General features: G+C 37.6%; 1 protein-coding gene and 1 non-coding gene across 2 annotated transcripts; both read left to right on the top strand.

Annotated features, from left to right (window-relative positions):
- The first annotated feature begins 4462 nt into the window (after positions 1-4462).
- On the top strand, positions 4463-5977 carry LOC116212987 (geranylgeranyl pyrophosphate synthase 3, chloroplastic-like). Its single transcript, XM_031547767.1, has one exon. It carries the CDS (start codon positions 4658-4660, stop codon positions 5624-5626), a length of 969 nt encoding a protein of 322 aa, XP_031403627.1. The 5' UTR covers positions 4463-4657; the 3' UTR covers positions 5627-5977.
- Positions 5978-12341: 6364 nt separating this feature from the next.
- Positions 12342-12448, top strand: LOC116215756. The gene has a single exon (XR_004158556.1). It is a non-coding gene; the product is annotated as a small nucleolar RNA R71 (small nucleolar RNA).
- Positions 12449-13698: the final 1250 nt, after the last annotated feature.

The following is a 13698-nucleotide window of genomic DNA, read 5'->3' on the forward strand; positions in this document are numbered from 1 at the left end:
AAAAAATACTAATCTAATCTGCTCTAAAATCCGAATTTTTGGACTCCTAAATGAATTTTAGGAGTTTTTCACGTCCAGAAAACTGAGCCAAAAAAAAAAAGTGAGTTCCCCCACCTAAAAGAGGCCGCGGCCCCGACCCAACCGCAATTAATAATTTTTATACTTTTATTTTATTAATTAGTGTATAATATATGTAATATTTATAATAATTATTTACCAAAAAATATTTATAATGATTATTCGCAATAAAATTTGAAAGGAGGAAAGTAAAAATCTTAAGTTTATATGCAGTTATATACCTTTGAGTTCAACATTTTTTAAAATGGTTTTACACTTCATTTGATTTAATTTATTAGACGTTGTACTTATTATATAATTTTTTATTGGATGATATTGCGATGAATTTCATTCTTTTTATTTTGTAATTCTATAATTTATCTATTTTAAATTTGGACTGAAAAAAAAAAACTCATTCGCAAAACCATAACCGTTAGTGTTGTGTTTGGTTTTAGAGTTGAGTTGAGTTGTATTTTGATTTTAATTGGGTTGTAATGATTGTGTTGTTGAATTATGAGAAAAAGTGTGAAAAAGTAATGAATACCTGAGAGAATTTAGTATTAAAAATTGAATTGAATATAATGGAGTTGTATGTGAGTTTATGTATGGGGCTCACCTTTTTTACTTTGAGAAGTTGATTTTTGTTGTGTAGTGAGTAAAGTTAAAGTTATAATTAAAATCTTAAAATACGATTGCAAAACCAAACGGAGTGTAGGAGTTGAGTTTTTCTCATCCCAAATGGTTCATGGGTGATCATCTAGTTTATATCATATGAAAAACTCAAACTCAAAAAATATAACAAAAAAACGCTACCATGCACCGAACATATGAAACTGGAACCCATCCCATAGGGATGGGTTAAAGCAAAGAAAGGGAAAAAAAATAAAATTACAGTGACTGGATTTTTTGTACCGAACATATGAAACCGGAAATTTTCATATTTTTGTTTTCGGAGTGGATTTTTTATGAGCCCCCAAAATTAACAAATGTATGTTTAAAATATATAATGCCCCTTATTATAATTTATAAGCGCACTCTTTCAAATCATGCCACTGTGCTCTCTATTTTCGGATGCTCTAATTTGAAGGATACAACATTTACTCTTCATATCTCGTTATTCCTCATTATATCTTTCGACGGTCCAATACTCTTGAATACTGCCTCTAATGTGCCAACGAGATTTTTTGGGAAGATTTGTTAATTGCCTCCAAAATTCCGTATTGGAATCTCATGTTTATTTTCATACTACGTACTTCCAAATCTTTGTATTGTACAATATGTTTGTTACATGTATCATTAGGATGATCCCATCATTCAAAACCGTCTAAGTACTTATCAAAATGAAATTTGTAATGACTACCAATTCGGCTGACCTAAATCATCTCGAACAGGGCATGCACCTTTGTAATCAGAACAAAAATTAGGGGCAATTCAATGCGGAGAGATGATTGAAACTTTTTCCTCTGATAAGTTTCGAATGAAGAATTTCGTATCAAACAGAGAAGAATAATAATAATTACCTTAACCATTAATAATTGTCTCTACGTAGGTGGCATGCATTATCCTCAAACCACGAGCACGACGTATCATATACTCGTACATTTTTTTTTCAAATACCCTCGTACATTTATTTATGATAATATCTGATGACATTACAATAATTAACGTGGGTTATATATACATGTACACCGCATGGGATTTTTTTTTTTTTTACTTATGCGGTCTAGAGATACGATTTATAAACTTTGCAGAGGCAAAGTTGGAGGAATATTGTTCTCATTCATTCACTGCTATCGTCTGTGTACATATACTGTCATGGACAAAAGACGCTCTAAAAATAAGATATCTACTTTCCTAGGACATGTAAACAAGGATATAAAGTATATAAACTAATTAATGTACATAATATACAAAATCCCGATAAATGTGTCAATATTCTGTCACCATGTTACTTTGACTTACTTGATCTGGATCTGAATTTTAAGCGGACGAAGGAAAAGAAAAAAAGAAAAAGAAAAAAGAATTGTTGCATCTAGAGAACTTTTCCCATCTGGCACGTGGTGATCTACATGATCTTTTTGGTAGGTAATAAACTTGTAATTACGGTTCAGGTTAACACGAATTATTTTTTCATTATGAAAAATAGATCGATTAGCATTGTCTATAGAGATAAGGAAAAAAGAAATACAGGTTAAACAATGATAAGAGTTGGGTTAGGAACCTTTTAATTTTTGATAAAGAGCATTCTACTGTGCTACTTATCATATCTCTAATTTAAAAATTCTTTTCGTTTATCCACGAAGTGCGCCTATACTATATATTTTAAGAGACATAAATTTTAAAAGCTCATATTTTTAGCATTCTAACTATAGTTAGTGCCCTCTAGGCTTTGTGCTTAACAACTTTATTAGACTTGGTTTGGGAATGTTGTTGTTGAAATAAAAGTACTGAAATATAATTATTGAAAAATATGTGCTTTTTTTTGCTGAATAAAAGATTGGGAGGGGGAGTCCACCATAACAATTCCCTTTGGAGACCAGAAGAGCTTCACAACCGCCGTTGAATGTTTCATTCGTCCTAATCGGGGAGACACAGTTCACTTAAGTCACTATGACCCCATCAAAGTGCACAGTGAACCAGAACAGCTCTCATAGGATTGATGACAAGAGTTTACTAACGCAAGCGCTTTCGTATTTAAGTCAAGATTCGACCCATTGACCTCCCCTTTAGAAGATGAAATTCATTACCAACTGGACTACCACCTTGGTGGTACTGAAAAATATATGTTGATTTCAATATAAACAAAAGTATTTTGAATGTAACAATTTAAAATTGCTGAAATTAAAATTAACACTTAAAATAGTTATAAGTAAAAATAATTTTTATAATACTCAGTAACCTGTTGAAGAAAATCACGTTTTCAATCGTTAGAATCTACCAAACCATGGTTTTGTTTACCAAACACTGTTTTGACTTAAAAATCAAAAAGCACTTCAAACCGTCACCATATTCCCAAATGAAGCCTTAGTTATTGGATTAATCAACGAGTAAAGAAAAGATTGATAAAATGATAATTAATGGCTTGAAGGCAAGAGCTAGGCCTAGCTACCTAAGGTAGGTTTAATTAATTTTAGTTCCCCAATAATATATTGCTGAAAAGCACGTTTAGTGAATAATTAATTTAATATCTATCGAAGGCTTCGAGGAGGAGCTCCATTATCGGACATTCCAGATCAAGAGCTTAACTATTAGCACGTCAATATGTAAGCTCAATTATTTTGAGTAAACATATATATAAATATGTTTGATTAGCTGCCACCAACACGTTTTTCACGCTAAACCGAAAGGAACCACAAGCAGGGCCAGCCCTATTATGGTAAGGCCGGTAAAGCCACCGCCTTAGGCCCCAAAAATTTTAGGCCACAATAAGGAAGATTGTAACCAATATGTATATATGTTGTTGTTCTTACCCGTAATAATTTTTAGATTACAATAAAAGCCAATGAATCTAGTGCAAATCTTACACATAATAATATAAGTCCATGACTTTATTACAAACAAACTTACATGGCAAAGACAATTCTTCATAAATCTAATTTTTCTTTATTTGTATTTGTATTGATTTTTCAACCATAACATAATCTTAACTTTTTAATCTGTCAACCTTCATAATTTATTGCTCGCTTCTCTCGCAATTCCTAATTACCCTTCCTATTAACTATCAATTAGGTTCAATTAGATGAAATTTCCCCATTCCCTTTATTCTTTCTAAATTTGTCATTCTTTGTAATATCTAATTGAAGTAAAGTAACCTTTTTCTTGCTATTTCATCCTCTTTTTTTTGGCCGAGCTGCTGAAGTTTCCTCTCTTTTTTTCTTTTTTTTTCGGTTGAAAGAGGGGGCGAAGCCCGAGTACGAATAAAAGCAAAATACCAAATAACTAAATCGAACAAAGATGGGGTAAGGCAGCCCCAACAATATCTCCAGAAAGTAGAACTCTAATTTCCGACGGTGGAGTGTGTTGAATGTGTAATCCCAAGGGTAGGCTAAGCGATCATCGTGCCATCCAATCCGCTACAGAGTTTCCTTCCCGATACTAATGACTAACTTTGCCATGCCAGTCACGCTCAAGCCACGAACGAATCTCCCGAATTATCCCCTGACGTTTCCTCTTTTCTTTCTCGTGTTCCATATTTTTATGTGGTTTTTCTTATCGTTTTTCCTTTTTATTTTTTGGTTGATGCAAACAGTAGAGAAAGGATTTTTTTTTGTAGATAATGATATATAACATAATAAACTCACATTGAAAAAGATAGAATATATATATATATAAATTAATTATTAACTTTATATGTCAAAGGTTAAAAAATCAAAATTATAAATTATAGGTCTCTATTATATTTGGACCGCCACAGACCACACGTGAATCTCATTTCACCGGCAGTCCAATACATTCAACACATGGGCGAGCCTACTCAGTACTATCCAATATATTCATTATTTTCTCCGAAGGTCCCACAATTCATTCTCTCCATTTTTAAAGGTTTCTCGTGGTAAAATCCAACCTCATATTCATCAATCAACTATCCCTCTCCAATCCAATGGAGAAAGCTTTGTTCCACTCCGTTGATGGCCATGCCATGCTCTGCTTTCCCTCCGGATCCCATCACCGCCGCCCGTGCCCCGTCCCGCGGGCATCGATGGTGACCGCCACTCCGACCTCCCGCAGCGCCGCCCAGTCACCTTCTTACTGGGACGCCATCAACCTTCATATTGCTACCCACCTCGAGAAGTCCATCCCGCCCCGGGCTGTGCCCTCTGTCTCCGAGCCCCTCCGCCAGCTGGCCATCGCCGCCCCAAGGAGCTCCGCCCCGGCCCTCTGTGTGGCCGCCTGCGAGCTGGTCGGCGGTACCCAAGACCAGGCCATTGACGCAGCCGTCGCCCTGCACCTGATGCATGCTGCCGCCTTCGTCCACGACCACCTCCCCCGGACAGACCGCCCCGACTCTAGGCAGGTGCCGAGGCCGACTGCACACCTCGGGTTCGGTCCGAACGTTGAGCTCCTCACGGGGGACGGCATGATGCCGCTCGCGCTCGAGCTGCTCGCGAGGTCGGACGACCATGCCACGGAGACTTCCTCGGGCCGAGTCCTGCGCGTGATGGTGGAGATCACACGAGCCGTGGGGTCCCAGGGGGCGGTGGCCGGGCAGTATTACGGGGAGATATTGGGGCGCGTCTGGTCATCGTCTTCAGCGGACGGACGTCTAGATCTCGCATTCTTGGCCTATCACGCGTGTGGGAAGAGGGAGGGAGCCCTTCACGCTTGCGCGGGGGCTTGCGGGGCGATCATCGGAGGTGGGTGCGAGGAGGAGATCGAACGGCTGAGGGCTTACGGGTACTCCGTAGGGATGATTCTGGGGATCAGCAACTACGGTGGATCAGGTAAAGGGCAAGAAGTTGCGGAGTTCGAGGAAGTAATGGAGGAGATGAGACGAATGGCAATCATAAATTTGAAAGGTTTTAATGAATCCAAGGCTGAGGAAATTTCTTCTATTTTGAGGAGCAGCTAATGCTTAGGGCCAAGCCATGTCCTAGTATGATGATAAACCATACGTATGATTGGGTTGTTTCATCAACGTTCCTTGGCCGCCCTAATGTTGTTACGTTGTAGCTAGCTGGGACTTTTTGTTATATTTTGATCGAAAAGTGGCAACAACATTCCAGCCATCAGATATTGTTATACGTGTTACTGATTGGAGCAGCGCATGAGTTCGGGTATCCTCGGCATGTACGATGAATGATGTGAAGCTTTTTTCTAATGAAGTTAGTGTATTGTGTACTAGCTAGATGGAGTACTTTATTGCACTTTCCAAGGTTCATGTGATTCTCGTGGGCTTAATTTGGACTCAGTTAGTTTTTTACGTGTCTCCTTGCAAAGACGCAAAAGTTGAAAGTGCTTCTACGATGTGAATGATCCACTGCAAATATATATAAAAATAAGCACTAATTCTACCAGCAAGTATACTGGGTCAGATCAAGTAATATAGTGATGAATAGAGTGTCGATCCCACGATGATTAATTAAGTATTAAACCTATATTAAATTCTATTATTATCTAAGCAATCAAATTGAGAGAATTAACTAATTAACTACTAATCAACCTAAATCGTCACAAAGAGCAGAAAGAGAATTGTATGAAAATATATCAATTGAAAGTGGGAAAAACAAAATCCACCCTAGTTTCACTAATCAGATTGCCATCATGTTATATAAATTAATAGTTATGTGGTTATTCAAGTGAGTTTATCAAGCCTTTAAAATTAAAGTCTTAAACCCCTAATTAATCATTCAGCTCCCGCATCTCTAATTAATAATGGACTCTAAATTATAATCGTACACCTTCCAGTGCTATGATTGTCTAATGCCCTAAATTAATTATCCCTAATGTCTTAGCGAATAACTAACTAGAAACATTACATTAATCCCTGGATAATCTCTAATTAAACTAATTAACGCAGCTTCCGCATTTAACTAATTGGTCTAATCAAGAATTCCTAACAAACACTATATCAACTCCCGTATCAATAGTGTTTCTAACAATTATAACCAATTAGGAATTAAAATTGAAATTATAGGAATTGCAATCATGAATTATTAACACATCTATTAATCATATAACATGGCGATAATCATCATATTAGCTATCTAGGGTTTCATCATATTCCCACAAGAGAATCTTAGAACATCATGGAATTGAAAACACAATTATAATTCAAAGGAGTCATTGCAATAGAATTCATATTCAGCAGTAAACTCAAGATATTGAATCCTAAAACAAAAACCCAACAATTCCTTTAAGGAATTGTCTCTTCCACAATTCTTCGCTTCAAATCAATTGATCCAGGTGACGGCTCCAGACAAGACTCTCTCCAAAAACTCTCTAGGTTAAAAGAATGGTGAAAGATGGCTCCCCCCAGGGTTTCCTAATCTTGTTATGAGGAGTATTTATATCCAAAACAAAAAAAAAGATTTCCGAAAGATATAGGCTGGCTCCAAATTGCGCAAAACTCCTCAATATTGCTCGTAATTCCATCTAAGTCCTCAAAGACCTACAATATCAAATTACACATAATTAAGCACCGACTTCTTATAATTTCTATAAAATTAATAATAATTTAACATGAATTGCACAATAAAATATGAGTATAATATGCCCTTATCAACTTCCCCACACTTGAACTTTTGCTTGTCCTCAAGCAAAATAAATAAGACCAAGGAAAGAAATCTATCAGAGAGAGTACAAATTTTCATATTCACTGATTTAAGCATTTGATATCTCATAATTTATGACTCGCTATTTTGTGGTGCCCACTGCTCAAACCAAACTGGAAATATGTGATCAGAGTACTACAGTTGAAATTAACCAGCTAATCTAGAGAAAGCAAATTTTAATCCAAGCGTTTAGCCTAAGATTTCTATTTCAAAAGTAAATACTCAGTCCTATAAGGAAAAATACACATTTAAACTTCATAGTTGTTAGCAGGCATATAATCCCTCTAATTTTCCCTTTAAGCAAGTCAACAAGGTAGTGAAAGCATATGGTATCTGCTTCGTCCCTAGGTTTTCTTCCTTTTTATTACAAGTCTTAATTCATTTTTTTGTTTTTGCATTCAATTTTTCCTTTCTGTTTCAGAAGCAAATTATTTTTTTTTTCAAGTCCAATTTTTGTTTGAACTTGTGCCTTTCCGCTCTTCTCGTTATAGTGAGTTCATTGAGTCGGCACATCCCGGGCTCATCACCCAAGTGACCGGGTTTTAAAGGGACCCCTACGAACTCTTCCTCACTCTAACATTCAAGTTAGGATACTCATAACTCAATTCTTGAGTCATTGGAGTAAAGGCTATGCTTGCTTTTTTTTTTTTTGAATGCTCACTAACACTTTTCAGACTTCTTTTATAGGAATCACTAAGTACAAAGCTTCTTCTACCTCTTTCACTAAATGTTAAAGTGCTATTAGAATAATTAAAAAGAGGATATACTAACTAACTTTGCTTAGAAGTAGACCTGTTTATTTTTCACTTAAGGACTTGACCGACTCTTAAACTTCAAACTCTAGGGCTAAAAACTAGGTAAATTTGATTTCTAAAGATTTGACTAATTAATTTTAACTAAGTACAAAAATCACAACAGTGGTGAGTAGGGCGCCTAAGTGAGTCAATTTTTTTCAAACAATTCCTGAACAAATGCTATCAACAGTATTCTTCATACAATCTCTAGATTTCAATAATTAAAAAAAATTAAAAAAAGAATTTAGCCTAAGAATTGCCAGATAACTTAAGGACAATTATAATTCAAGGTGACAGGGAAGTATAACTATTTATCAACAAAGACAGGCATCAGATGTCATGAGTAACAAATTAAATCACAAAATTCAGACATCAACACTATACTCAATTTTATACTCCATCTGTTTAGTATCTCCCTTCCCCACACTTAGATTAAACAGTGTCCTCACAGTTCCTAATGTAGCTCTAGTGAAACGAAAATAAAAATAAAGAACATAAGAGAAAAAGAGATACTAGTACTTCCCCGGTTTCGAAAAATTAAGTTGAAGCAATTGGAGTTCCAACTGGTATAGCAATAGAGAGAGTCAGCAGTTGTTATCCACCCTGGCTTCAAAAACAAAAAGAAAACAACAAAAAGAACAAAAATAGCAGATAATCCATCTTAACTAAAACAATCAAATAGCAAATATCCCAAGTCTACCCAATGAGTGGGTGCTTGATAAAGTACAAACCAACAGCAAATCAAAATAAAACAAATGAAGCAAAAGAATTGAGAGCCAACAGGGACTTCAGCTCTCAGACATGGGCTGCCTCCCATGAAGCGCTTAGTTTATAGTCGCTAGTTCGACTTTTCCAGTTCTTCAACCGAATTTGCTAGATCCACCGTAGTGGCATCACCATCAATATTTTCCCCTTCAAAGTAATGCTTGAGAAGATGACCGTTTACTTTAAAAGTGCGGTCATCTTCTGACTTCAGCTCAACTGCACCATAGGGAAAAACATTAGAAATAACAAATGGTCCAAACCATCGAGATTTTAACTTACCTGGGAACAACTTCAAGCGAGAGTTGTATAATAGGACTTTCTGACCAGGCAAAAACTCTCGCTTTAGGATGTTCCTATCATGCCATCGCTTGGCTCGCTCCTTGTATATCCTAGCATTTTCATATGCTTCCTCTCTCATCTCAGCCATCTGATTCAACTGGAGCAATCTCTTTTCACCTCTCCTTTGCCCAAGTACTGCTCCTACAGCATAGTCGCTGGCATCACACATCAGCTCAAACGGAAGCTCCCGATTAGGTGCAACGATCACTGGTGCAGAAGTGAGTTTCTCCTTCAATAAATTGAATGCCTGCAAACAATTGTCATTAAAAACAAAAACAGAATCTTTTTCAAGTAAATTACAAAGAGGTCTAGAGATTTTAGAAAAGTCCTTGATAAATCTCCTGTAGAAGCCAGCATGTCCTAAGAAGCTCCTTACTCCTTTTGTTGAAGTGGGTGGTGGCAACTTCTCTATTATCTCCACTTTTGCTCGATCAACTTCAATCCCTTTCTTTGACACCTTGTGACCTAAGACTATACCCTTTCTTACCATAAAATGACATTTCTCCCAGTTCAGAAGCAGATTAGTCTCCTTACATCTTTTAAGCACACAGCCTAAATTTGTCAGACAAGATTCAAATGACTTCCCAAAAACAGAGAAATCATCCTTAAATATTTCAATAAAATTCTCTAACATGTCAGAAAATATAGACATCATGCACCTCTGGAAAGTGGCAGATGCATTACAGAGACTGAAAGGCATTCTCCTAAAGGCAAAAGTGCCATAGGGACAAGTGAATGTGGTTTTCTCCTGGTCCTCGGGTGCTATATGAATCTGATTGTAACTAGAATAACCATCTAGAAAACAATAATAATCATGCCCTGCAAGTTTTTCTAGCATCTGATCAATGAAGGGGAGGGGGAAATGGTCTTTACGGGTAGCATCATTTAGTTTCCTGTAATCTATACAAACTCTCCACCCAGTCACAGTACGAGTCGGGATTAATTCATTGACCTCATTTTTAACCACAGTCATACCACCCTTTTTAGGCACTATTTGAACAGGACTAACCCATTTACTATCTAAGATAGGATAGATAATACCTGCATCCAACAGTTTAAGCACTTCTTTCTTCACTACCTCTTTGAGAGTTGGGTTAAGTTGCCTCTGTGGTTGCACTGTGGGTTTGCACTCAGCTTCCAACATTATCCTGTGAGTGCAAATCAGAGGGCTGATCCCTTTGATATCTGCAATAGTCCATCCTATTGCCTCCTTGTGCTCTCTCAGCACGCTTAGGAGCTGTTGTTCCTGATCACCTGTCAAGGAAGAAGAGATAATTATTGGCAAAGTATCATCTATTCCAAGATATGCATATTTTAAATGGCTAGGCAATGGTTTAAGTTCTAGCACCGGGGACTGTGTCAAAGATGACACTGGTTTTGTCGCACTGGTGCCCAGCTCCTCATAGTAGCGAGCCTTGATTTCTGATACCTTCTCCATAGATTCTTCCTCATGCTCATCATCATCACTCCAATCGTCCAGATCCCTAAGGACTGATTCCATTGTATCCACACCTGCTTTCTCCTCCACAGACTCAAAGATAAGCTCATCAATAATATCAATGGTGTAACAAGATTTGCCATCATCAAATTTCTTTATATCGTCATAAACATTAAAAGTTATTTGTTCATTCATAACTCTTAAAGTGAGCTTACCTTGTTCCACATCTATTAATGCTTTACCTGTCGCAAGGAACGGTCTGCCAAGGATCATGGGCACCTCTCTGTCCTCTTCCATCTCCAAGACTATGAAGTCGACTGGAAATATGAATTTGTCTACCTTCACCAGGACATTCTCGACAATACCCTTTGGATATTTGATACTCCTGTCAGCAAGTTGCAAGGTAATATGAGTTTTCTTACATTCTCCAAGTCCAAGTTTCCTGAAAATAGACAGAGGCATTAAATTTATACTTGCACCTGAATCAATAAGAACGTTCTCAAAATGAAAATTCCCTATAGTACAAGGAACAGTGAAACTCCCCTGATCTCTTTGTTTGCGTGGTAAGTTAGGCAAGTCCTTTTGGAGAATCATAGAACACTCTCCTGTAAGCATCACAGGCTCACTCCCATCAAACTTCCTCTTTTTAGTGAGCGGATCCTTCATGAATCTAGCATATGAAGGCATCTGCTGGAGTGCTTCTGCAAATGGAATGTTGATTTGCAGCTTTTTAAAGACATCTAGGAATTTAGCAAATTGGGCATCCAGCTGTTGTTGCTTCAATCTTCTTGGAAAAGGGACAGGAGGAACATACGGTTTCACCCCTAGTGACTTCTGCCTTGGTTCCTCCACCTTTTGCTTACCTTTGTCTTTCTCCAGACTCTCCTCCTGAGTTTGAGCTTTTCTATTGACTATTTCCAATTCCTTGCCACTCCTCGGCATTATAGCATTGACACCCTTGGGGTTCTCTTCAGTGTTGCTGGGTAAAGACCCTGATGGTCTATTACTCAATTGTTGAGAAATCGACTAATCTGACCCTCTAGGTTTCGAACAGTGGCTTGTTGATTCTGTAGCATGGCGTCAGTCTTTTACATATAGCTCAACATGAGCTCTTCCATTCTCGACTGACTTTGCTGAGGTGGAGCATTCTGAGCAGGGCCTTGCTTTTGGAATCCAGGTGGCGGTTTAAGTGCATTATTCTCATTCCTCCATGAGAAATTAGGATGATTACGCCACCCGGGATTGTAAGTGATCGAATAAGGCCCTTGATTACTCTGTTGGAAGTTGTTGACAAAGTTCACTTGCTCTCCATTGGGTGAAGCCGAGGGATTTCCAGACATGCATTCAAGAGTCGAATGTGGTCCTGAACACAACTCACAAAAAGCAACCTGATTAGTATTAAAAGAATGTGCTGAGGTGAGTTTACTTACCTGGGTAGTGAGAGCTGAAATCTGGGTTGTCAAATTAGCAATAGTGTCCATGTCATTGACTGATGCCACTCTTGATTTACTTCTCTCATTCTGCCAATTATGTGCACTGGAGGCCATCTCTTCTATCAAAGCACTTGCTTCATCATAATTCTTACCCATCAGTGCGCCTCCTGCTGCAGCATCTACTAGAGACCTCAATGTATCATCCAGGCTAAGATAGAAGACCTCAATTAAGAGATTATCTGGCAATCCGTGATGTGGGCACTTTCTGATTGCCTCCTTGAATCTCTCCCATGCCTCATAAAGTGATTCACCATTGAACTTGGTGAAGTTAGTGATTTCGTTCCTCAATCTTGCAGTCCTATCTGGTGGGAAAAATCTCCTGAGAAACTTAGATGAAAGGTCGACCCAGGTGGTGATGGACTCTTGTGGCAGTGAATTGAACCAGGCTCTCGCTTTATCCCTAAGTGAGAAAGGAAAAAGCTGTAATCTAATAACATCATCAGTGACATTATTCATCTTTACCGTGTTACAGTATTGGAGGAATCCTGCAATATGCTCATCGGGACTCTCGTTGGGATATCCTCCAAACTGATTTGATTGAACCATCTGGATGAGTGCTGGCTTCAGTTCAAAATTATTAGCTAGAATAGTGGGCCTTCTGATCGCAGAACCCATAATAGTAGGTACTGCATAGTCTCGAAGTGCTCTGGCAGCACCCTGTATTTGGCGGTTGATGTCATCATCTGCCATCTCAACTACCTGCAATTCTTCCCTTCTTCTGTTCTCTCTTCTCAACCGATGCAAGGTGCGCTCTATCTCAGGATCTAATGGTAGAAGTTCAGCACTTCTACTCATGCGCATAGAAAACCTGCAAAGAGAACAAGAAATAAACACACAGTAAAGTGCGCCTAAATTAACAATAAAACTAAAGGTGGTCTAATATTAAGTTAATCCCCGGCAACGGCGCCAAAAACTTGATCCACTGCAAATATATATAAAAATAAGCACTAATTCTACCAGCAAGTATACTGGGTCAGATCAAGTAATATAGTGATGAATAGAGTGTCGATCCCACGATGATTAATTAAGTACTAAACCTATATTAGATTCTATTATTATCTAAGCAATCAAATTGAGAGAATTAACTAATTAACTACTAATCAACCTAAATCGTCACAAAGAGCAGAAAGAGAATTGTATGAAAATATATCAATTGAAAGTGGGAAAAACAAAATCCACCCTAGTTTCACTAATCAGATTGCCATCATGTTATATAAATTAATAGCTATGTGGTTATTCAAGTGAGTTTATCAAGCCTTTAAAATTAAAGTCTTAAACCCCTAATTAATCATTCAGCTCCCGCATCTCTAATTAATAATGGACTATAAATTATAATCGTACACCTTCCAGTGCTATGATTGTCTAATGCCCTAAATTAATTATCCCAAATGTCTTAGCGAATAACTAACTAGAAACATTGCATTAATCCCTGGATAATCTCTAATTAAACTAATTAACGCAGCTTCCGCATTTAACTAATTAGTCTAATCAAGAATTCCTAACAAACACTATTGTCAGCACCCAATTTCGGTCCATCGGCT

This window comes from Punica granatum, chromosome 7, assembly GCF_007655135.1.
Source record: "Punica granatum isolate Tunisia-2019 chromosome 7, ASM765513v2, whole genome shotgun sequence".
NCBI lineage: Eukaryota > Viridiplantae > Streptophyta > Magnoliopsida > Myrtales > Lythraceae > Punica > Punica granatum.